Source organism: Aquarana catesbeiana, linkage group LG05 (assembly GCF_042186555.1).
Source record: "Aquarana catesbeiana isolate 2022-GZ linkage group LG05, ASM4218655v1, whole genome shotgun sequence".
Classification (NCBI taxonomy): Eukaryota; Metazoa; Chordata; class Amphibia; order Anura; family Ranidae; genus Aquarana; species Aquarana catesbeiana.
The window spans coordinates 6,358,955-6,385,230 of NC_133328.1; the positions used below are offsets into that span (position 1 = coordinate 6,358,955).

At 43.0% G+C, this 26,276-nt stretch overlaps 1 protein-coding gene across 1 annotated transcript in view; it reads right to left on the reverse strand.

Moving 5' to 3' along the window:
- The window catches only part of LOC141144049 (NACHT, LRR and PYD domains-containing protein 3-like), a 184,645-nt gene that overhangs the window by 74,207 nt on the left and 84,162 nt on the right, over positions 1-26,276 (reverse strand). The window contains exons 7-8 of the mRNA XM_073629399.1: positions 18,787-18,951; positions 12,882-13,040 (exon numbers count right to left, since the gene is read on the reverse strand). Coding sequence (XP_073485500.1) covers positions 12,882-13,040; positions 18,787-18,951 — 324 coding nt within the window. The remainder of the gene's footprint in view (positions 1-12,881; positions 13,041-18,786; positions 18,952-26,276) is intronic.

A 26,276-nucleotide genomic window follows, 5' to 3' on the forward strand; every position in this document is an offset into this window, starting at 1 on the left:
CACTCTCATTTTTTCCCTCCCCACTCCCTAATTAAAGCCACCTTGATAGAACTTTCTAGATACTACAAGTTGGCAGTAACTTCCAGCTTCCCCTCTCCATTGACATCTATCACTGGCCATCCAGACTTCGCCCTGGGGCTTACTGATAGAGCTTTTCGTCTTCAACCAGATCAGAATCTAGTTAGAGCTTCTTCCTTTCTTGGCCCGTCTGGTTAGGTCCGTTCTTCAGACCTGTTCGGTCCGCTCAGCTCTTCAGTGCTAGGCCAATGGAAGCAGTTACAATTAGCCTACTTCCTCCGGTCCGTTTCTGACCATTTCGAAGACAATCCACTTATTTTGAAGATTGTGTGGGAGAGGGGCCAATCTAGAAATCTCTCTGTTTCATATTTTATTCTACTTGCAGTCACATCTCAGCAAGACCCACCCGCCGTACCTGCTCAAATGGGAAAGAGATCTAAAATTCACATTTTCGGAGGACCAAAAGAATCAGATATTTCATTTTGCACACAAATCTTCCCTTTGCAGTAAATATCAGGAGACCTCTTACAAAATCCTTAACGCACAGGTACAGGACATAGCCAGAGCAGTGTTAGCGTCCCTCTTTCCCGGACATAGCCCTATTTGTTGGCGATGTGGGAACCAGACTGGCACACTTTTTTCACATCTTTTGGGAATGCCCCAAGATTTGCCCCTTTTGGCAGCAGGCTTTGCAAATTGTTCACAAACTTACAGACTGCTCTCTTCTCGAACAGCTGTAGTATTTCTTAACCTGACTCCTATGTCGAGTAAGAGATACCATAAATCCTTATTGAAGCATCTCCTGAATGCTGCCAGATCATGTATTCCCAGTATATGGAAACAATAAACTCCTCCCCCTATATTGCAATGGTTTGCCAGAGTGAACGATATTCAGGAAATTGGAACACCTCACTGCGGTCCTCAGGGACAAGACGGAGGAACACAATACATGTTGGCTTTATTGGGATATGTTTTACTTTTTGGATGAATACTTAACCTATCCTTAAATAACGGAGGTCACTCAACTCTGAGATTGCGACTACTTGTGCTGGCAACCCCACCGTAATTCCCCTCCCTCTCCTTTCCCCTCTTAAGTGTCTCTTCTCCAGAAAGAATAAGTTCAGTGTTCGCAACCTTTCCTCATAGCTAATATCCTCCAGACCCTTTATTAGCTTTGTTGCCCCTCTTTGTACTTTCTCCATTTCCAGTACATCCTTCCTGAGGACTGGTGCCCAGAACTGGACAGCATACTCCAGGTGCGGCTGGACCAGAGACTTGTAGAGCGGGAGAATTAATGTTTTATCTCTGGAGTTGAGTTGAGAATGTAACAATTGCAGAAGACTAAAATGGGACTAAAACTAAAATGCTATTTTAGTCCTAAGACTAAAATTAACACTGTTGTTTAGAAAGTTTGGAGACCCCGTTCTAAGCCAACAACTTGATTCAAAGGGAGATAAGAAGGACTTGTTGCTTCCTTCCCCTCTGAAGATAGACTCATAAACTGTCTTTGGTGCCATCTTACAGCCTCCAGTCATTGCTTTATACATTTTATGTTAAGGTTTCTTAATTTTTGCATTATTTGCAATACTACCTCTGAGCCTCATAGCCCACACTCTTCCCCTTCCTCTTCTCCCTTCTTATCACTCATTTCCACTATTTTCCCATCTCTCCTTTGAGACCTCTCTCCATATCTCCTTTCAGACCTCTCTCCATATCTCCTTTCAGACCTCTCTCCAGCGTTCTTCATCTATCTCTAGCTATTCTCATTCATTACTACACAACCACTAATTTATCACTTATGTTCTATCAACATTAATCTGTTCTCATTACATTGTGATATAAACAAAATACACTATTCACCCTACCTACATATTTCAAGTGATTTATAAGGTCTTAGCTGATTTTTATTACTCTAGTGTGTTCTTGTATTAAATGTTTATGTGCGCCCTTGCAGTTCTCCTTAAAGAATTTGTGAAGCCTTTGCCGTCAATATACATACACAGTCCTTCAAGATATCTAAATTAAAAATCCACTGTTAACAAAAAAAAAAATCAAAAAATTATGTTTGAGAAAACCTTTTTTCCTTTTCTGATTCTAGTCACATGATCGCTGTTCCTTCTGAAGCACATCACGGAGCTGTCGGTGGCTGTGACTACCTCTGGCTGACACAACTCTGATGACTCAGAGATGCTGCAATTTAACAGTGAGAATGGGGCTTGAATCCGCTGTCGATCAAGAAAGGAGGGTTGAACAAGGGGGCTCCAAAACGGACTACAGAAGATACATCTGAACAAGAGTAAAAGGCACGGATACTGACCACACTAGTATGGATCAGCAGTTTATAACCAGTAAGAAGGGGAACCAGGTATTAGATGAAAAAAAAAAAAAAAATTATATATTTTACAATGTACAATATTCTATGAAAATACAGTTTTACCATTTAAAACGACACATTACTAAATTCAATTTTTAGGGTAACAAATACTTTAACCACTTGCTGCCAAATCACGTACATGTACGCTGACTGCTAATGGTTATATCAGGGTTTTGACTGCAGCTGTCAGCCATAACCCCCGGTTTTGTTTTTTTACAGCCGGCGAAGCTCTATACAGCAATCCTAGCAGCTAATTAGCTGTTGGATTGCTTTTACAGGTGGCAGGCCCTCCAGTGCCTCTCCAGCCAACGATAGGGTTGACCGAAGACCAGATCATCTCCGATCACCTCTGTGGTCTAGGACACTGGTTCTCAAACTCAGTCCTGAAGTACCCCCAACAGGCCATGTTTTGGGAATTTGGAAAGCTGTCCAAAAGACCAAGCCATTGACTCTGATTTAAAGCACCTGTGCAAGATAAAGGAAAACCTGAAAACATGGCCTGCTGGGGGTACTTGAGGACTGAGGTTGAGAACTACTGGTTTAGGAGACCAGAAGCGATGAGCATTTTCTTCACTTCCCGCATGTAAACAGCACCATTTTTTTAAAGGTGAAAGCATCTGATCACACCGAACTTCGTGTGATCAGATGCTTTTAAGGGCAGAGGAGACATCTGAGATCTAATAGACCCCAGATCTCTCCATAGAAGTACCTGTCACTGCCTAAAAGTGAACGCATACATAGGTTGCACCCACATATGTAAACGGTGTTTGCACCGCGTATGTGAGGTATCGTCACAAACGTTATAGCGAGAGCAATAATTCTAATGCTAGACCTCCTTTGTAACTATAAACTGGTAACCTGTAAAAATGTTTAAAGTAGGGTACTAGTATCGGTATCGGGACTGATACTAAGCATTTGCGTGAGTACTTGTACTCGCACAAATGCTCCCGATGCCTTATCCGATACCTGGTCGGCGGGTGAAGTCAGCGTGTGGACGGAGAGGGCGGGCGGAGTCAGCGTGTGGACGGAGAGGGCGGGCGGAGTCAGCGTGTGGACGGAGAGGGCGGGCGGAGTCAGCGTGTGGACGGAGAGGGCGGGCGGAGTCAGCCTGTGTAATGATACACATTACAAGGGGGCGTATGTGAAGGGGGTATGTCTTCTGCTGGCCTGTACCTCGCTGTGACAGAGATTGAAGCTGAGTTTACTTTCACTTTCCTATCTCCTTGGGAGATCCAGGTACAAAACTACAGAGAGCGATAAGGGAGAGAGAGACACATACGAGAAAGAGAGACATCAGAGAGAGACATAACAGAGAGAGCCGTCGGCGGCTGAACATCTCGACGCCCATCTTGGTACACCCTGCACTCGGCTGTAGTAAGCCAGCAGAGAACATCTTGTTACACCCAGCCCATATAGTTCGAGCTGGGTGTAACAAGATGTCTGCTGCTGCTTACTGCGGCAGGGTGTACCAAGATGGGCGTTACAGCACAGCATTTCAAAAATAAATCCTTTCCTCATGTCATTTATTGCTGCATTTCAGTGCCAGCCACCTATCAGTGACAGCCACTTGTTGGTGCCACCTATCAGTGCCATCTATCAGTGCCCATAAGTGCCGTCTATCGGTGCCAGCCACCTGTCAGTGCCATCAGTGCCGCCTATCAGTGCCCATAAGTACCGTCTATCAGTGCCACCTATCGGTGCCAGCCACCTGTCATTGCCATCTATCAGTGCCACCTATCAGTCCCCATCAGTCAGTGCCACCTATCAGTGCCCATCAGTCAAACTGTCATATGACATTAAAAAAAAAGTTTCGGTAATGGGTATTGGCGAGTACTTGAAAAAAAGTATCGGTACTTGTACTCGGTCTTAAAAAAGTGGTATCGGGACAACCCTAGTTTAAAGCATCATCTATGGAGATTTTAAAGTACCAAAGTTTTTCTAAATATAAATAGGTAATCTGAATTAATAAACCGCCCTTAACTCAAAACTACCCCCACTGTGCTAATGGATAGAGTGTGAACCAATAAGGAGTGAGATCCAGTGAATGGCCCACTTAATGTGCAAAAAAATCAAAACTTAGTGAAAAGTATAAAGCGAGCTGCCCCTTTAAATGACTGCAAAGCTTAAATATTATCTGATCTCATATATCCACATACCCAAAGGAACCTTCTCCTAGATACATAAGAGCAAATAAGAGGTGCTCATATCCCCAGTGGTAGAAATAATATGTGCTACAATTCCATCAAATGATAACTACATTTGGGTGCATAAATTCATACGTGAACTGAATGGTGTAATGAAACCATACATGGATTAATCCTATGTGAAAGTGAAATAAACTGTGCCAACAGAATAATTCTTAAAAAGTCCAGTGGTAAAAAAATCACCAATTAATGTGACATAAAATGTGAAAAGGTGTATTTACAGGCCCAAAAATACACCACTCAGCGCCAAGGGCCCTGGCAGTTCCAAAGCAGTAATGAATATATAAAAAAGAGGGAACAAAATAAATATATAAAAATGACACTAATTTGTTAAAAAGTGACAAAGGTCTCAAATATGACTAAACAGAGAAGCAGCCGTTTAAAATTGCAGGGAAATCATCATAGATAGTGGCATAACAAAATCAACAAAATGATCATTGTAACACACTAAAAACAGCGCTAGTGTTGAGCTAAACGGATAATGTGGCCAACTACACATGCAAAAAAAGTCCTTAAAGAGAGAAGAGCAGTAAGCACAATGGTTCAGATAGTGTTCATAGGTGATCAAAGTAGAGAAGTTCAGCATGCACCTTCCACCGATCCATCCACTTCCACCCTGTGAGAACACACTCCCCTCAGGGGGTTAAACTCACCAAAGCCTAAATAATTATAAGCATCCAAGAAAGAAGAAATCCAAGCCACCAGCCACTGTCAGCAACCCTCCGGAGGAATCCAAGATGGTCAGGGCTCATAAATCACCAGACAACAAAAGAAAAGCGCACATAGCATAATCCTGTTTATTTGATACAAAGCCCTTCACATCACACAAAGACCCCCCTACAAACATTATACGTACATTGTTAAAGCAATCAAAAGAGCACATCACAAGGAAGCATTTAGACACAGCACTTCACCATAGTTGACTCCAGCCGGTTCCGCTTTCCAAGCAGCAATCTCTAACTTCCTGGTTGCAGTACAGGCTGTGGTGGAGCGCAAACGTCACTTCCGGCGTCGTGTAGGCCACGCTCTGACGCGTTTCGTCATATCCTGACTGCAACAGACGCCCTCTGTTGAAGTCAGGAAGTACTTCCTCTAGTGCGGCTCTCAGCGTTGCTCGTCACATCTCACAGCCACGTCCCTGACATGTTTCATCATAGATTAGACTTATTCATGGGATTGGCTGAATAGGCTGCCCATCATCCCTTAAATCTCCTCCTCACTAGCTTCCCATAGGTCAGTGAGTCCGCATGCGCACAACTCGTGTCCCCGCTCCGATAATCGGGTCCGCCATGACCATTTGTTGCTTTGAGTGTATCCACTGAATTTGAAGTTGCTGTGAACTACACGTTTTTTGCCGTGCATGAGAGTGCTGGCAAAATTATTCGGTGAGTGAGATTCTATTGGGAGTGGATTCACGTTTTCACGTTTGTGAGGTGAAAAACACATGGAGTTTAACACTATCAAGATCGCTGCACTATAGAAGATCTATGTGGATTTTTTTGTCACAAACTAAATCACGCATTTTTTGTCACAAGATATTTAAGGACTGAATTTGTTCATGTTTATTTATTTTTACTGCACTTATATCTATTTGGTATGTCACATTAATTGGTGATTTTTTACCACTGGACTTTTTAAGATTTATTCTGTTGGCACAGTTTATTTCATTTTCACATAGGATTAATCCATGTATGGTTTCATTACACCATTCAGTTCACGTATGAATTTATGCACCCAAATGTAGTTATCATTTGATGGAATTGTAGCACATATTATTTCTACCACTGGGGATATGAGCGCCTCTTATTTGCTCTTATGTATCTAGGAGAAGGTTCCTTTGGGTATGTGGATATATGAGATCAGATAATATTTAAGTTATACCAAAGTTTTTCACCATTCCATGAGCGTGCGCAATTTTAAAGCATGACATGTTAGGTATCTATTTACTCAGCATAAAATCATCTTTTATAATATACCAAAAATGGCTTATATATTGTGTTTTTTTGCAAAAAAAATTATTTAAAGTGTATTATTTAAAAAAATAAAAATAAATTTTCATTTAAAAACCACTGCACAAATACCATGCGTCATAAAAAATTTCAACGACCGCCATCTGATTCGCTAGGGCCTCTGCTAAAAATTATTATTATTATATATACACACACACACACACATACACACATATAATTTTGGGGGTTATAAGTAACTTTCTAGCAAAAAAAATACAGATTTTTACATGTGAACAAAAAGTGTCAGAATAGACCTGTGGACGGGCAGCCCGTAAAAGACATAGTGGGGGTTATTTACTAAAGGAAAATCCACTTTGCACTGCAAGTGCACTTGAAAGTGCAGTCGCTGTAGATCTGAGGGGGACATGCAAGGAAAATAAAAATAGCATTTTAGCTTGTACATGATTGGATGATAAAATCAGCAGAGCTTCCACTCATTTCAGATCTACCCCTCACATTTAGAGCAACTGAACTTCCAAGTTCACATTCAGCGCAAAGCAGATTTGCCTTTTGTAAATAACCCCCAGTGACTTCCTGGTATGTTGCTGCCTGTTTTTGGGTTTAGGGTGCATGCATGCACACCCCGCTGCTGACGCCCGCTGTGATTGTACAAATTGGGAGTTTTTTTCAGCAGGTCTCTGCCAATGGTTCATGGCCAGGACTTGCTGATCAGCTGTGTCCAATCACAGCCCAAAGCCATGTGTTGACAATCAACAGAGGGCTCTATGTAGAGGAAACAATCTTTCTGTTTCTTTTCCCTGTAAAGCATGCAAATTATTATAAGACCCCAAAATTCATCAATCCAGACACAGGTAGCAATTGAAAACATGCACACACTAGATTTGGCACTGCACTGCTTTAACTGGTAATTGCGCGGTCATGCAATGCTGTACCCAATGCTGTTTTTTTTCCACAAATAGAGCTTTCTTTTGGTGGTATTTGATCACCTCTGGGATTTTTATTTTTTGAGGTCTAAACGGAAAAAAAAAAAACTGAAAAATTTGAAAAATAAGTTATATTTTCTACTTTTTGTTATAAAATACAATAAACTCAATTTTAGTCATACATTTAGGCCATAATATATTCAGAATCCCAAAACTATACCTCTCACACGTGTACAGATAGAGATAGCGGCGCTAATATAAATCGTGTAAAATAATGGGTCAGAGCAGCATAATGCCTATGACCCTCTACTTATGCATAAAAATATTAATAATAATAGTGTCATGAAAAATATTAATTTTATCATGAAAAGAAATTTCTTTAACACCCAGTGAAAAGTGTCACTATAAATAATATATTACAAGAAATGAATGAATAAGTTCAACAGTTGTTTTTCAATCTTCTTGTGTGAAAAATCTTCTACTCTTCCACCACACCACCGTGATAGTGACACCACTCCCTCTGAAGAGCGCACTCACCAGATTGTATAGCCTCCCACTCTCGTGTTCGGCAAAACAGCAATTGAGCCACACCTGGGTTGCATGTGATGAACAGTGAATCCAATCAAGCCAACTCCATATGTGAAAAAATGAATAAAGTGCTCCACATAGCGTGATACCATTTTGACAGATTTATTAAAATCACTTCAAACACACTTCAATGGTTATACTCACTTTTAAACTGAAACATAAAAGCCTTTAAAAAAAAAATCCACAGCAAGCAACAGGATCAGTGATCCAACGGTGCACCACGGTCACAGCGGACCTGAAGTGTAAACTGGTGTATCTCTCACCCAACCTTCTAAGGCCCAGCCATCCGATCGGTGTAGTCCTCCTCAGACAGCGGCATCTAATGTCAGTGCGATGGAATGCTGTGTAACCATGCCCAAGACATGTTTCGTGGAAAAGACTTCTTCAAATGGGATTGGCTACACGGATGGTTCATCAATCCTTATATACTATCTATGATCAGTCATGTGATTATCATCAGTCATGTGATCATCATCAGTCATGTGATCATCATCAGTCATGTGATCATCATCAGTCATGTGACCTCCTGCTCTGCACATGCTCACACTTCATGTCCCCCTGACCGTGAAGCACAGGTACAAAGACTGAATAAATTAGTGGATCCCAAACATTTTTACGGTGTGTAGTTAGAATGCTGCGTCCAGCATTACCATATATGACATATGACATATCCTAACGTATAATCCACCACTAATTACAGTGCTAATGTGGAAAAGTAACCAATAAAACTGAATATTAATAAATTAAAATGAACATGTCAACAGGAGATAATTAATTTGTCTAGTTTAAAATACAAGCTATATATATATATTAGTCATGATACTATCATACAGCTGCATAGGACAAACAATGACTGAAACACAACCTGATCCTTTTAATAAAAAATATGGATGACTGCAGGCGAGTCTAAAAAAAGGGAATAATAATATATCATCAGTGGTCAATGAATAAAACCACTTCAAATGTGAAAGCATTCCACCAAGTTTTAACTTGCTTCTCCAAAAGATTTTCCAAATTCTTTAGAGATCCCGGGACATCTTCCTCGCCATCAGTAATTATCTGATTAGCGGAGAAGATATCTTCCGGGATTATCCGTCTGTTAGACAGACAATTAATGGCATCCATGGCTGCAGGTGGTAAATAAATATAGACAATGGTTTGTAGCAAGAGATATACAAATAAACTGCCCCTGAATCTCTCTTACTCCACTGCGCCAAAGAAAAGTGCAAAGCTATATAAAAGATGTGTAAATGAATACAAAATGTGTGTACATACACAGTGTACAGTGACATTAGATGCCGCTGTCTGAGGAGGACTACACCGATCGGATGGCTGGGCCTTAGAAGGTTGGGTGAGAGATACACCAGTTTACACTTCAGACCGTGGTGCACCGTTGGATCACTGATCCTGTTGCTTGCTGTGGATTTTTTTTTAAAGGCTTTTATGTTTCAGTTTAAAAGTGAGTGTAACCATTGAAGTGTGTTTGAAGTGATTTTAATAAATCTGTCAAAATGGTATCACGCTATGTGGAGCACTTTATTCATTTTTTCACATATGGAGCTGGCTTGATTGGATTCACGGTTCATCACATGCAACCCAGGTGTGGTTCAATTGCTGTTTTGCCGAACACGAGAGTGGGAGGCTATACAATCTGGTGAGTGCGCTCTTCAGAGGGAGTGGTGTCACTATCACGGTGGGGTGGTGGAAGAGTAGAAGATTTTTCACACAAGAAGATTGAAAAACAACTGTTGAACTTATTCATTAATTTCTTGTAATGTATTATTTATAGTGACACTTTTCACTGGGTGTTAAAGAAATTTCTTTTCATGATAAAATTAATATTTTTCATGACACTATTATTATTAATATTTTTATGCATAAGTAGAGGGTCATAGGCATTATGCTGCTCTGACCCATTATTTTACACAATTTATATTAGCGCCGCTATTTCTATCTGTAAACGTGTGAGAGGTATAGTTTTGGGATTCTGATCAGTTTACGTATTTATTTAAGTGGCAGCTTTTTTCACTGTACACTGTGTATGTACACACATTTTGTATTAATTTACACATCTTTTATATAGCTTTGCACTTTTCTTTGGCGCAGTGGAGTAAGAGAGATTCAGGGGCGGTTTATTTGTATATCTCTTGCTACAAACCATCATAATGTATTCAGCCACATGTTTCAGGTAAAAAAAAAAATTTAATAAGCGTATATTTATTGGTTTGCGCAAAAGTTATAGCGTCTACAAATTTTACGCAGGAATTTACGCAGCTTTTAGTTTATGACGGCCTACGTCATTTCTTGAGGTGCTAAAATGGCAGGGCAGTACAATCCTATTTTTTTTTTTTACAAAGTTGTCACTAAATGATATATTGCTCAAACATGCCATGGGCATATGTGAAATTACACCCCAAAATACATTCTGCTGCTTCTCCTGAGTACAGGGATACCACATGTGTGAGACTTTTTTGGGAGCCTAACTGCCAGAAGAATGACCCCCCGACCACCCAGGAACTACAGCAGAGGGGTCCCGCCTGGAAGGGCTCCGCTGATGATGGGGATTCCTCCCAGAGCCCGCACTGATCGTAGCAGGTGAGCACTGGGACGGGGGGGCCTGGAGGGTTTAAACTTGAGCTCCAGCTTTGACGCAAAGCCCTGGGGTACACGGAAGGACTAAAACGCTTGGGTGGCCGTGACCGCCGAGCACGCTGTGGTGTCCTGTCCCCTGCAGCCGAGGTCTCCCCTCTGAGCATGGAGGAGCTGTTCAAGTCACTCATGGCCATAGAAAAGACAGGGGAAACACAGACTTCCTTCTTCTTTGGATCCACCACGAGTCTGCTGCTGTGTTCCCTGCTGCACGTCTCCCCTCACAGCAGCCCCCACCTTCCTAAAAAAACAACCAGCCAATCCTGATAACTGAAAAGAAAGGGTCAATGACAGGGAGTGAGGAGGGGAAGGTTATCACCATCTCCCCTATCATGAAGCCCTTTGCCTTTTTTTTTTGTTGCTACGGGCTTGTCTTTACTGTTTGAGCGGTATTGTTTTCTTCTGTTGGCAGAGAAATGCTGCAAATCCATGAATGTTGTGCCTGAATTCGCCTAGATAAATACATTGTTCATTTTTCATGTTACTTGATTTTTAGAGGTATGAAAGTGGGACGGACTCTAATCCTTGGCCACTCACCAGGCCATATGTACCTGATGGTTCTGGTAGCTGGGTCAGCTTTAGGACTTGGGATCGCAGAGCATCATTCCGATCACAGCAAGCACAAACACAACATGAATATCGTGGACTCGGTCCGTATAACCTGTGTGTGTTTTTATTTTTGATTTCTTTTAAAGAGGCCCAGTTGAACCCCCCACTCAGCAGATCCCCAGCTCATTAGTATCCCTGGTCAGCAGATCTCCAGCTTATTAGTACCCTGGTTCAGCAGATACCCTGCTCACTATTACCCCCAGCTCTGCTGATGCCCCACTCAGTAGTAACTCCCAGTTCTGCTGATCCCTTGCTCAGTGGACACGCTTTTGTAAAGCACTCTGAATGACAGTCAAAGCCCCACCCACTAAATAAAATGGTGACCTTACAGTCCTGTTCACATGTTGTGTTTGCTTTGCTTTACTTAAAAAATGATCCCCCATTTTGATTTCTTGGTGCTTCAAAGCATCTCCAAAGCCTCCATAGAAGTTTAGACAATGCTCAGTTGATGCACCTGAAGCTTCTGAGGGACTTTTATTTGGCTTTAGCCTTGTTTTGGAGGTATTACAGGTATGGTATATCCCAGGATGCACTGGGAAACCAACAAGCGAACCGGAAAAACGTCATCAGCAGTCATTTCCGGTTCATGTGTATATATTCTGGAAATGTCTGGTGCAAACGTCACATCTGGTGTGCAGTGTGGAGGAGCAGGAAGGTGAACGGGGTCTGGACTGGAGCAGAGCAACTAGTAGACGGCACATATGGTGTGTAACATCGGAATGCTATAACGGAAGGTGAACAGGACTGAAGAGAGAGGACTGAGAGGCAGAGGATCAGCAGAGCTAAGGGACCATAGCAAGGGAAACTAGCAGATGTCACATGTGGTGTGTAGCATGGTAGCAATATAGCAGGAGGTGAGTGGGAACCAGGGAGAGAGCAGGATGAGAAAACCAGATGATCAGCAGAACTGGGGGTCACTACTGAGTGGGGGATTAGCAGAGCTGGAACTTACTATTGAGCGTGGGATCAGCCAAGCTGGAGGTTACTACTGAGCAGGGGATCAGAAGAGCTGGGGATTACTACTGAGTGGGGGATCAGAAGAGCTGGGGGTTACTACTGAGTGGGGGATCAGAAGAGCTGGAGGTTACTACTGAGTGGGGGATCAGAAGAGCTGGAGGTTACTACTGAGCGGGGATCAGAAGAGCTGAGGGTCACTACTGAGCAGGGGATCAGAAGAGCTGGGGGTTACTATTGAACAGGGGATCAGAAGAGCTAGGGGTTACTACTGAATGGGAAATCAGCAAAGCTGAACGGGGGTACTAATGAGCTGGAGTTCTACTGGGCCCCTTTGAAACAAATAGAAAATCAACACACACAGGGCATTCACCAAGCTCCATTAAAGCTTCAAAACAGAAGTATCACAAAAGCATCGCTGAAGCAACAAAAACACATAAAAAAAGCATGTTAAAGCAGTAGGGGCTGTGCTTAATGTGTGTTAAAGTTGAAGTAAGTGTAAATGAGCCCTAAGGCTTCATTACTATATTGTCTGCTATGGATAAAAAAGTTCTAGAAAAATTATTAATACAATCAGTTTTGTTCTACTCACAGTAATACCTCTATCCGGCTTGTGGTCAGAGCTGTCATCAGATCACTGAAATGAGGACCCCCCAGATTGTTCCGAGATAGGTCCAGTCTCTTCAGTGTTTGGTTATTTCTTATTCCTGAGGCCAGGTGGGGGCAGGATGTCAGGTTATTACCATCCAAACTGTAAAAGAAAAGAAGAAGAATAGGAAAAAAACATGAATATAATATTTCACAACAAAGTCTCTCTTGAAGTGATATCACACCCTCAGCTTTTAAGCACCTCCAGCAGCAGATTTAAGCACTTCCTGAGTATACAGCATCTTTATTAACTAATCCTTGCCTATGTTCCAGTTTAAGCTGGTGTCACAACCACTGCCCCAGGTTTCCTGTGTCAAGGTGGATTATTTCCCTTGCAGCATTCATTCTATGGAGCCATCCTTGTATGCAGGGACTACAGTTGTGTCTCCCTACACTGTGTGCAGCAATAGAAACACACAGCCCTATAGCCTAGGATGGCAAGGCACTCCCTTGCTCCTCCCTCCTCCTCCATCCACCATACTAACAGACTGGCTGCAGACTGCACTGTCCATAGTTAACTCTGTTTTGTGAAGACCAGAAGTACACGGCAGCAGCACTGACAGAGCAGGAGCCAGCAGCACTGAAAGCTGTAAACTGCAAGTGTCTGGGTAAGAATTATTTTAACAGGGAATTTATTGTGTTCATTTATTGTGTTCAGTGAGATAAACCAGCCTTTTTCAACAAGGGTACCCAGGCAGCCTGGGGTGGGGTGCCTTCAGGTTTCTGTTTTGTTTCTGTGTACATCATGTGATCAGTAGGGATGAGCTGAACACCCCCCTGGTTTGGTTCGCACCAGAACATGCGAACAGGCAAAAACTTTGTGTGAACACTGTTAAAGTCTATGGGACACGAATATGAAAAATCAAAAGTGCTCATTTTAAAAGCTTATATGCAAGTTATTGTCATAAAGTGTTTGGGGACCCGGGTCCTGCCCCAGGGGACATGTATCGATGCAAAATTTTTTTCTAAAAATAGCAGTTTTTTCGGGAGCAGTGATTTTAATAATGCTTAAAGTGAAACAATAAAAATGAAATATTCCTTTAAATATCGTGCCTGGGGGGTGTCCTTAGTCTGTCTTTAACTGCTTGCCGCCCGTCCACCATCAAATTACGATGGGGCGGTGCGGCTCTCGTTCTCCCCAAAGCACCCTCCCCATGTTGAGGGCATGTGGCCTCGTACGGTTTAGGAGGGGGGGCACTCTCTCGCCCCCCCCTTTCCTGCAGCCTGCCAAGTTGCATGCTTGGATAAGGGTCCCCCAAGCCATTTTTTTTTACATTTTGGCGTGGGGTTCCCCTTAACCACTTCAATACACTGTTATATATACTACACTGCCTGCAGATACTGAATATAGATTCTACACTGAATATCTAGTCTATACTAAATGCAGAATATATATTAATAATATATATATATATATATATATACACACACACAGTATCTCACAAAAGTGAGTACACCCCTCATACTTTAGTAAATCTTTTCTTCTATCTTTTTGTGACAACACTGAAGAAATGACACTTTGCTACAATGTAAAGTAGTGAGTGTACAGCTTGTATAACAGGGTAAATTTGCTGTCCCCTCAAAATAACTCAACACACAGCCATTAATGTCTAAACCGCTGGCAACAAAAGTGAGTACACCCCTAAGTGAAAATGTCCAAATTGGGCCCAAAGTGTCAATATTTTGTGTGGCCACCATTATTTTCCAGCACTGCCTTAACCCTCTTGGGCATGTAGTTCACCAGAGCTTCACAGGTTGCCACTGGAGTCCTCTTCCCCTCCTCCATGATGACATCACGGAGCTGGTGGATGTTAGAGACCTTGCGCTCCTCCTCCTTCCATTTCAGGATGCCCGAAAGATGCTCAATAGGGTTTAGGTCTGGAGACATGCTTGGCCAGTCCCTCTTCTTTAGCAAGGCAGTGGTCATCTAGGAGGTGTGTTTGGGGTCGTTATGTTGGAATACTGCCCTGCGGCCCAGTCTCTGAAGGGAGGGGATAGTGCTCTACTTCAGTATGTCACAGTACATGTTGGCATTCATGGTTCCCTCAATGAACTGTAGCTCCCCAGTGCCAGCAGCACTCATGCAGCCCCAGACAATGACATTCCCACCACCATGCTTGACTGTAGACAAGACACACTTGTCTTTGTCCTCCTCACCTGGTTGCCACCACACACGCTTGACACCATCTGAACCAAATAAGTTTATCTTGGTCTCATCAGACCACAGGACATGGTTCCAGTAATCCATGTCCTTAGTCTGCTTGTCTTCAGCAAACTGTTTGCAGGCTTTCTTGTGCATCATCTTTAGAAGAGACTTGCTTCTGTGATGACAGCCATGCAGACCAATTTGATGCAGTGTGCGGCATATGGTCTGAGCACTGGCAGGCTGATCCCTCACCTCTTCAACCTCTGCAGCAATGCTGGCAGCACTCATACATCTATTTGCCAAAGACAACCTCTGGATATGACGCTGAGCACGTGACCTCAACTTCTTTGGTCGACCATGGCGAGGCCTGTTCTAAGTGGATCCTGTCCTGTTAAACCACTGTGTGGTCTTGGCCACCGCGCTGCAGCTCAGTTTCAGGGTCTTGGCAAACATCTTATAGCCTAGGCCATCTTCATGTAGAGCAACAATTCTTTTTATCAGATCCTCAGAGAGTTCTTTGCCATGAGGTGCCATGTTGAACTTCCAGTGACCAGTATGAGAGAGTGAGAGTGATAACACCAAATTTAACACACCTGCTCCCCATTCACACCTGAGACCTTGTAACACTAACGAGTCACATGACACCGGGGAGGGAAAATGGCTAATTGGGCCCAATTTGGACATTTTCACTTAGGGGTGTGCTCACTTTTGTTGCCAGCGGTTTAGACATTAATGGCTGTGTGTTGAGTTATTTTGAGGGGACAGCAAATTTACACTGTTATACAAGCTGTACACTCACTACTTTACATTGTAGCAAAGTGTCATTTCTTCAGTGTTGTCACATACAAAGATAGAAGAAAATATTTACAAAAATGTGAGGGGTGTACTGACTTTTGTGAGATACTGTATATATCAAAAACACTGCCTACACTGACTGAATATAGATTCTACACTGAATATTTAGGTTACACTAAATGCAGAAATATATACAGTATATAGGCTATAGCGTGGACGGGAAGTGGTTAAGCTCCTAGCATCTAGTTATGAGTGTTTTTTTTCTGCTCCTAGAAGCTATTAGTCTTATCCTATGTGTCTATGCACACTGTTTTAGGCTAGGCTAATTTTTGGGAGACATCTATCAGAACACATTATATAGCACCCCTTGAGGATCGCAAAATATTGCACTTAGAACACTTTTAGGGCCGGTTCACAACACATGCAGTCAAGTGCGTTTTTGTTTCTGCATCAAAAACGCATGGTTAGTAGGTTATATGTTTTCAATGGCATAGCTCACACCAGTGCGGTCAGTTCCAGAAAAAAAAAGTAGAACATACTGCATTTTTTTTCTGCACTGAACTGTACTGGAACGCGGTAAAACGCATCAAAATGCACTAGAACACACTTGTCCTTAAGGAGAAGAAAAAAGGGGGAAAAATGCACTGGAGCGCATTAAAAAAGCACCAAAAACGCATTGGAACGCATTGAAAATGCGTATGCGGAAAAGCATCTGGGGACTGCATCCGAACTGCGTTTCTATGGCGTTAAATGGCCATTAGGCTGGTTTCACACCTGGTTTCTACTTAGTCCGCATCCACCTGCTCAGCAGAGGATCTGCCCGCTGAGCAGCCGGATGACAGGTCCGTGAATGCTCCGCTAAGCAGAGCAGACAAGGACACAGCCCCAATGTTCTCTGTGTCGCAGGCGCTCCGTTTCCATCCGACTGTCATCCGATACGCTGTTTTTGTAGGACAGGATCGTATCGAATGCCGGCGGGCGTCAGTGGACACATGTCCTCTGACATCTGCTGCTCCACAGAAAGCTATGGATGATCTGACAGGCGGACCTGATCAGACATCCAGTGTGAAACCAGCCTTATTGAGAGTAAAAGGCATATTTTAAGCTCAGCATTTAGAGACTGTCTGGTTTTTGAGAGCAGTTTTCTGGCAGAAAAAAAATGCTGAATCCTCCTAAAGTCTCCTGAACTCATGTACAAAAATGCTTTATAAGTGTTTTTTTTCCCTGCCAAGATGAATAAAGGCGACTGGGCCGCAGGGCAGGCGTGGGAGTCAACCTAAAACAGGGAGGATAAGTGGCTCTGGTGGGATAGGCTGCTAAGGCACGAGGTGATTGGGTGGAGTCTGAACTCTAAAAAAAAAAGGCTACACAAGGTGACGTCCAAATCAATCTAAGGAGATTCTGACGTCACAATAGTTGACCACCCACCCGCCCGTCCGTCCATTGTGAGTTTCGGCACAGCTTTATTGGCGGTTTTACCTTGCAAACGATGGAAATTGCTTTATGGGCCATGCCCTCAAGTTTCATTTTGGGATCAGTTTAATGCCTGTCTCGCACCGATGGCGGAGACAGGCCTCTTAGACTAGCTGTGTTTTGTTATGGATGCTCACGGTATAACTGTGACTGAGTTGGCAAATTCAATAAAGCTGTGGCCTTGCCCCATTTCCAACTTAACCACTTGTTTACCGGGCACTTAAACCCGCTTCCTGCCCAGACCAATTTTCAGCTTTCAGTGCTGTCACACTTTGAATGACAATTGCGCGGTCATGCTATAGTTTACCCAAATAAAATTTTTATCATTTTTTTTTTGAGCTTTCTTTTGGTGGTATTTATTTGTGGCTGGGTTTTTTATTTTTTGCTAAATAAAACAAAAAGTGACCGAAATTTTGAAAAAAAACAAAACTGTTTCATAGTTTGTTATAAAATTTTGAAAACAGGTAATTTTTCTCCTTCACTGATGTGCGCTGATGAGATTGCACTGATGGGAACTGACAGGCGGCACTGATGGGAACTGATAGGCGGCACTGATGGGCACTGATAAGGGGGCACTGATAGGCATCATTGAGAGGTGGCACTGATGGGTGGCACTGATAGGCACTGGTATGTGACACTGATAGGCAGCACTGATCTGTGGCACTGATTATTAGATATTGATGGGCATTGATTGACAGCACTGGTGGGCATTGATGGGTGGCACTGTGGGCACTGGTAGGTGGCACAGTGGGCACTGGCAGGTGACACTGGTGGGAATTTCAGCTTTCTGAGTGAGGGACCGATGTACTTCTGACAGAAGCCGATAATCGTATTTTTTCCCCCTCATGCTGACAGCGTGAGGAAAAAAAATACAGATTACTGAGCTTCTGTTTAGATCACATGATCAGCCGTCATTGGCTGACAGCTGATCACGTAGTAAGGGGTCGGGATCTACCCCTTACTCTGATCTGTGATCAGCCGAGTCTCATAGACTTGGTGATCACAGAGCGCTCCGCTTGGGAGGACGTCACTGGACGCCCCTCACGGCAATTAAGGCCCGCGCTGCAGCCGTCTTTCGGCTATAGCGTGGGCGCCAAGTAGTTAAATCAGTCTGGTGCCTTTTTGGGGGGCAAGGTAAAGCTTTTGTAATAACTGGTTAAAAACGCACCTTCTCAGCAGTCATGTTTGCAGTACTGATTACAGAAAGTAGAAGGTGTCTTTCTACAAAGGAGAGCAGGGAGAGGGAAGGGAATACTGAGGAGGACAGAAGGAAGTAGGAGCATTGCATGCTTCGCTGAATGGAAACAAGTATCCTCCAGTCAGTGTTTCCAACAGGAAGCAAGAAATGTTCTTCTCTTTTTATATTATACAACATATGTTTTAGATGTAAGGGCGTCCCAGAAAAAATCTTCTAAATCAGCCCTATTCTACTCACAGTAATTCCACTATCCGGCTTGTGGTCAGAGCTGTCATCAGATTCTTGAAATGAGGACCCTCCAGATTGTTATAGGACAGGTCAAATATTCTCAGTATCTGGTTATTTCTTATTCCCAATGCCAGATGGGTGCAGGAACTGCTCATCACGTTATTAGAATTCAAACTGTACAAGAAGAAAAAGATAACAGAAAAAAATTGAGTAAAATAATCCTAATGAATATATTTTAAAGTGGAATGACATTTTAACTACAAAATAAAACCTCCATTACAGCTGCCCAGAAGCTCCTGCTAAATTTGAAAACAATCTCACAGCTACTATTGAAGTGTAATGTGTGTGGGAGCATTGTGTTCTGATGTGCTGCTGGAAATGTCTTTTCCTCAGAATTTGTAAAACCCCGTACACACAATCAGAAAATCAAAAAACAAAAATTTCGTCCGGCGAATGATCTGCCAATTTTCTGATTGTTAATATGGTGCTTTCGACAGCAAACTGGATTTGCAGGCTATAACATTTTTGTTGTATGTGAACACAACGTCCGATTTTTATTTAATCAGTACAGTTTTCACCCGAAAAAAATCGTAAGAGCAAGACTACGCATGCTCAGAAATGAAAGAACACATACAAAACTATTCAACACATTACATCACTTCTGACATTGAATTCAGTCGTACGAGAATTTTCGTATGTTGAGTAACCTCTTCACTTTCGATATGAGACTAGCATGCAACAAAAAACAGACGAAAATTTGTCCGATAATCTGATCATGTATACCCGGCTTTAGTCCAGGAAAAATGTTGGAAAATCTTGCAAAAATATGATCCCCCTCCCATCCACTCCAACCCACCCTACAAGGTTTTTTTTGGTCCTATCTGTTAAAGCATGTTATACCTGCCTGGCCAAAGATAGATCAAAATTCAGCCAGTTCAGTAGGGACCAGGCAGCCAACTGTCAATCCATCTATGGCCATGTCCACTTATCAACCTGGTGAAACTTAAAGTGATATTAAAATTTTAAAAAATGAAATAGCACATTATACTTACCTCCTCTGTGTAATGGTTTTGCAGAGAGCAGCCCCAATCCTCCTCTACTTGGGTCACCTGCCGACACTCCTGGCCCCTCCCTCCTGCCAAGTGCCTCCAGAGCAAACAGCTTGCTGCAGGGGCACCTGAGCAGGCTCTCTCCTGAGCAGCTGCCCAGAGAGTCCATTCACACACTCCCGCTGCTGTCTCAGTCAATGAGGAGGGAGAGTTCCCAGAGAGCTGAGGCTCCTGTGCACATCATTGGATCGCAATGGGGCTCAGCTGAACACAGAAGGTTTTTTACCTTCATGCATAGAATGCCTATAGGTAAAAAAAAACTTGAGCCTTTAGAACCACTTTAACAAATGTGAGAACAGAAGCCCATGTGGCTGCGGTGCAAATGTAACAGATGCCTGATAACAGAGTGTACCTTAACAAGAAATGCAAGAACCCAATTCTTCAGACTATAGACTCTGGTGAGAACTTGCCTGATCTACCTAACAACAGTGGAACAAGAGGAAGAAAGTCTCTTAAAGAATCTTGCAGGAAACACAAAGAGAGAGACTGATTTCTGAAAAGGAGCAGTAGCTGAGAGGTAATCTCTCAATTTGTACATGACATCCAGACAGTGAAAAGACATTTCAGAGTAGGATATAAGAAAGGGCAATATCACAAATGAAGAATGAAGCAGAGGCCACCTTTGAGAGGAAAGAGACTTTCTCAGAGACTCTCCACACCAAGGTGATAGCCACATGAAAGGCCACTTTACGGGTAAGGTCAGACAAGGGAATATCCCTAATAGACTCAAAAGGTTGTTTCTGAAGAGCTTAGAGAGCCAGATTGGTGTCCCAATGGGACAGAGGAAAACTGGAGGAGAAATGCAAGATACCTGAACAAAGGCCTTAACTAAGGAATAAAAGGCCAAAAGGTATCTGAGACAGGATGACCAAGGCTGAGATTTATCCCTTATTGTTGCTCAAGGCCCATTTTTTGGCCCAGACCAGATTGGAGAAAGTATAGAATACATACGGCAGAGTACTTTCTGGGATGAAAGTTCCTTGACTTGCTTCATACAGAATAGAACCATTGCAGAAGAAAAAAAAAGAAACATGTACAAGAAAGCTCCTATTTGTGAGAGGAAATGGTACAGTAAAACATATTACAGTCTACACAAACAAACCATCCAACCCCCCCCCTCCTGCGGGTGCCGATATAGAACACTGAGACACAGCAGATGGCAGCGAAGTGCACCGACCGCCCCCGCCAGGTCCCCCACAGGTGGTACTCACACAGTCGGGCCGTGTTGGTGCCGATGCAGAGCACTGCCACTGAGAGATCGCTCCAATGAGGATGGCCGGATCTCCTAGATCTCCACATACATCCTCCCCCCTGCCCGGCCATTTCAGTCACTTCTCCTCTCAACCAATCGAGTCTCAGGACCAGTTTCCTGATTGGCCGGGAGGAGAAGCAGGAAGATCATAGCAAATATTAATTCACTAATGTTACACAACTGGGTGGGCTCAGGGCACAGAGCACCCTTTTTTGAAGCCAATTAGAGCCTCAGGCTCTAATCACGTGTGTGGAGAGGCAACCCCAGGTCATGGTGTGTATTAGCACCTTCAGCCTGGTTTTTGCAAAGACAGTCATGGTGATTGAACACCTGTGGGCTGGGTTTATTTTCCCCTCAGGAAGAGAGCTCAGGGCTCACACTTAGGAACAGCTCCATCCTACCAGCAGGTGGCCTGGTGTAGGAGTTGGGAGGGCTTTCAGGTGGAGATGGCTCCATGAAAGAGAGACAGGCGGTCTCTAGGAGTCTAAGCGTGTATGTCTGCAGGAGGCAGATGTGGCCCGTGACCAAGCAGCACGCAGCCGAGCAAGTAAGCTCCAGAAGGGAGTTTGACTAAGTAAGAGTGAGTGAGCTAGGAGGCTGAAGTTTTCTGTTATACAATGATGGTGGAACCCCCTGCAAGGGAAGACTTTCTGTGAAGTTTCTTTCGTTTTAAAAAAATTGGGCTGCCATGCCCTTAAAAATTGTCTTGACTGACCAGTGTTCCTGAAAACACATACACCACTAGAGCATAATTACCCCAGATCGTTACATGTGCTTCAAAAAAGAAAAAAAAATCTCCATTGGAATCCATGCATCCGGCACCCTGCATGTAGATTAGGGGGCGAGCGCATGGATTAGGGGGGGAGGTGTCCCTGCTCAGGAGGGATTTTGAGCCACTCTTCTTTACAGATCTTCTATAAATCCTCAAGGCTTCTTGGCTGTCACTTGACAGAATGGACCAAAATCCCTCCTGAGATGTGTGCAAACCTGGTCACCAACTACAAGAAACGTCTCACCTTTGTGCTTTTTTGTTTTACTTGGGGAACAAATACTTATTTTACTCACTGAACTGCAACTTAATTTATAGCATTTGTTTAGTGTTTTTTTTTCTGGATTTATGGCTGACATTCTGTCTCTATTATAAAAAATACACCTATGATAAAAATTATAGACCCTTCATTTCTGTGTAAGTTGGCAAACTTACAAAATCTGCAGGGGATCAAAAAAGAATTTATTGCGGTCAGATGTAGGTATGATAACACAGTATTTGAGCACTTTGGTACAATTTGTATAATATTAGTGCAGTTTGGATCAATGCTGCACTATAATCCTTAATATTATCAGTATAGTTCCTTGATCCATCTCAGTGAACCCAATACGAACTTGATACAAATATAATTGCATGATAGCAAGGACATTGACACACATACTTTGACCCTCTAGTGCCTCCCCCAGACTTCAATCAGAAGGACCACATCTATCCCTTCCATCTTGAACAAACACCAAGGTATGTCTAAGACGCCATTAAAAAAATCGTTAGTGGGCCAAACTCTGTGAATTACATATATATATTTTCAACATACATATTTTTTCGACTTTACATTGTAGAATCTCATCTATGGGCTTCAGTGGGTCTGGTTTTGTCCCACACTCAGGAAGTTTCCCTGTCTTGGGCTTCTGATAATATTTGGATGACTGTTGCGTATCTTTTTAACCGATACTCTTTGCTGGGCCTTCCAGGGTGATGGCGGTCTCCCGGGGCTACGTTGTGCTTTCTGTTTTTAAACCAATGGAGTGTGCTATAAGCATCTGACCGTTGCAATTGTAAGTTTAAAATGCAATCGATGCACGTATAGTAATTTATGGTTAATAATGTGTATAGGCATTGATAGTTTGTAGAGTTATCATATCCTATCTACCCCTGAGAAAGGAGTATCTCTAGCAGACTCCGAAACGCGTTGGGTGAAGGCTATTTCCTACATACCATCTATTTGTAACAATTGTATCACCAGTAGTGGCTGTAATGTATACTCCATGTTTTAACTATGTAATTCTAATAAATATATGCATCATTTTTCTACTACATTAAGTTGTTACATTTATCTGAGTGCTGCTAAAGTCCAAACCCCAAGGGGAACTCTCTTTTTTCTGTTCATACAACAGGATGTTGGCACCATGAAACAATCACTGACATTTTCTAGTTTCCCAGAATGGTGTCAACAGCAGACAGGAACACCACAGGTGTAATGTGGTGCCTGTGTCATCACCACAATGTCAACAATGCGAGGAAGAGTATGGCGGCATTTTTTGCAAATTCTTGGGGTATAGTATCTATACCACCTGGTCAATATTTTATAGCTTCTTTCCTGGGCCTGGGCAAAGACACTCAATTTAAACAAAATTATTTTTCCCCAGTTATCTAGCCTAACTCTCTCTCCCTTGCCTTGCATTTCCATTTTAAACTGAAAGGGTTGTTTTAATAGGTAAGGGTTCATATATACTTTCAAGCTGAATTCAGTGAGTTTAGATACTTTGTAAAATGTGTAGGCATACTATGAGTTAAGTCCAATGAGGTGTATGACACCTCCTGGACTTATCTCTATTATTTATATCTAAATGGTTTATTGAGCTCCCTGAGGAGACACTGGGCTGTGAAAGGCAAAAAGCAAATATAGTAGCTATGCCTCCCCCTTCCCTCCCTAAGTTCACATAATACAAAGGCTTCTGTGATTGGGCAGGAGGAGAGGAGGGGCGGGCATAGTAGCTGCATCCACTACACTTGAAGGAGCTGAGACCATAGTGTGCAGCATCAGAGTTCTGGAATCTATCTTCCTGGAGCACAATTGAACAGTTAGATGTGAACTAAAGAGAAAAGTCCACAAGGTGGAATGCACCTCATTGGAGTTAACTTATAGTATATGCAACAAATATGGAGTGAGTGGGAATCCTACCTAATATATATATGTAGCGCTGGTAGATTTGCAATCTACCATATGTTAGGTAAATTTAGTAATTTGTTTGTTAAGAAGGTTAGGTTTGCCTCTGTTCCAGCTTGGCTGACGTTTCCATACTGACCGGTGGGTGTCGTTGTTACTACTGGTTAGTGTTGGAAAGGCAACGTGTCAAAGCGTATGAATGCTCTTCTGTCCCGGAGACAACTCGGTGGAGGTGGTCCTCCGAGTTGCATTCTGGGCGAGGGTATATATGGGACAGACGCCATTTTTTGAGGTTCGTTTTACAGCCACCTGCTGGCCCTCCTGGCCGACAGGTATGCATTAGAGAGCCAACTCGTGGTCCTCCATTCCGGAGGCCCACGTTTCTGCGGTGCAGGGGTGGGCCCAGAAGCTTGTCTGGGACCTACCACAGCAGCCGAGGAATGGTCCTGAGCTGTCTATCCCGAGTGAAGAAGCTGGACAACCGAGGAGATCCCAGGGGAGGACCCGTCATGGAAGGATCACGCAGCGTGCTGGTCTTGAGAGGGGCCTGGTGACTCGGTTGGAGGACGTATCCTGAAGTAACTATACAGCATAGTGTAGCCGGGTTGGCTTAAAGGTTCAGGCACTGTGACTGACGTTCATTGCAGAAAACCAATACATCCTGTGGCAGAGGATCGTACGGGTTTACCCCCTAACAAGTCTGTGGCAGAGACTTTTGTTCGTGCTGCGTACTGACTGCTATGCAAGTGAGAGAGGCCTATCCAGGCGAGCAAGAAGTGTGTCCCATGAGGGAAGCGCATTCTATAGTAATTTCCAAATCCTATCAGGACATTTGTCAAGAATCCTACAAGAAAAGATTTGAGTTTCTTCTGCAGTTTCCTTTCCGCCTCTTTTCTGCTACTTTCTTTGTCAAGTTGTTAAATAAAGCATTGAAAACTTACTCAAGTGTTGGTGCGTGTATAGTCCAGAGGTAAACTCAAAAGGAACCCTAGACCCAGTGCCGGTGAAACAGAGGGAAGGAGAGTAAGGTAACAAGCCCGCTTAAACCAGCAGCTCCACCGTGAGTTATTGCTACATATACGTAGAGCTCACTGAATAAATTCGTCAGAAGAAGTTCCTGGTGTATAGGAACAAAACATGTAAACATCTAAACACTGGGACAGACACCCCTGTTCCCTACTTGGCTCAGCCACCCATTTTCAGGGATATTTTAACCCGAGCATTTGATGCACAGACCGGCGAAGTCCATCTAACTGGAGAAATCCATCCAGCCTCCTCTCAAGGACTCTGGAGAATCACTATACTATATACTGAAATAGAAATACTGATCAGCACAATCTGAATCTTACAGTCAATGACATTGCCAGCTGGAAAAACCGTATGTAGTGGGAGCACACCGACAGGTCATTTCCCCTGAATATATGTGGAGATCTCTGTACAGTGACCAGCGGGACCTGTGAGTAAATTTACCATGAAGAAACATTGAGAAGTGTTACCTATAATTGGGAGTGAATATAATTACCTGCATGCTGCAGGAATCCTTTCACGTTTCTATGCTTTAATTCACTTGAATCTGTTGCAATCTCCTATGTACAATGAATGAATATCTGAGCAGATTTTATCAGTATTGTGCATTATATCCCGTTTTTCTCCAGTGATGTTATATCGCCTTGTTCCCAATGACTACTTACCTGGATTAAGCAGTTGGGACTGATTATAACCTTCATTACACTCACATGGAATACGGATGTATAAATATTTGCCTGCATTATGATATGCCCATGTTCAATCCCATTGTCCTTTCAGTCCCACTGACTGACTGATGGACTTATGACCAGGGTAGCTTTGTAGATATTATAGAGTGTGGTTCTCATTCTGTGCATCTTTCCATTACGGAATAGTGTGATATATGTTTTATGTGTTTTACACTGACACACACTGCTCCATTTTAATAAAGAACTGCAGGGATCCCGTTTTTTATCTGGCTTTGAGCCATTATTTAGGAATCAAGGGGGGTGCTTTGCATTGGGGAGCATGGGCTTGCCTATTGTGGGGTTTTTTGCACTTCTTTGACCCTCGGTCATACGAGGGGTATTTTTGCCCTACGTGGTATGTTTGGTTTTAAGAGGAATATTTTTGGGGAGGGTTGGATTATATGTGGGGGTCTTAGGTCATTGTGCTAATAATGCTAATAAATTGTTG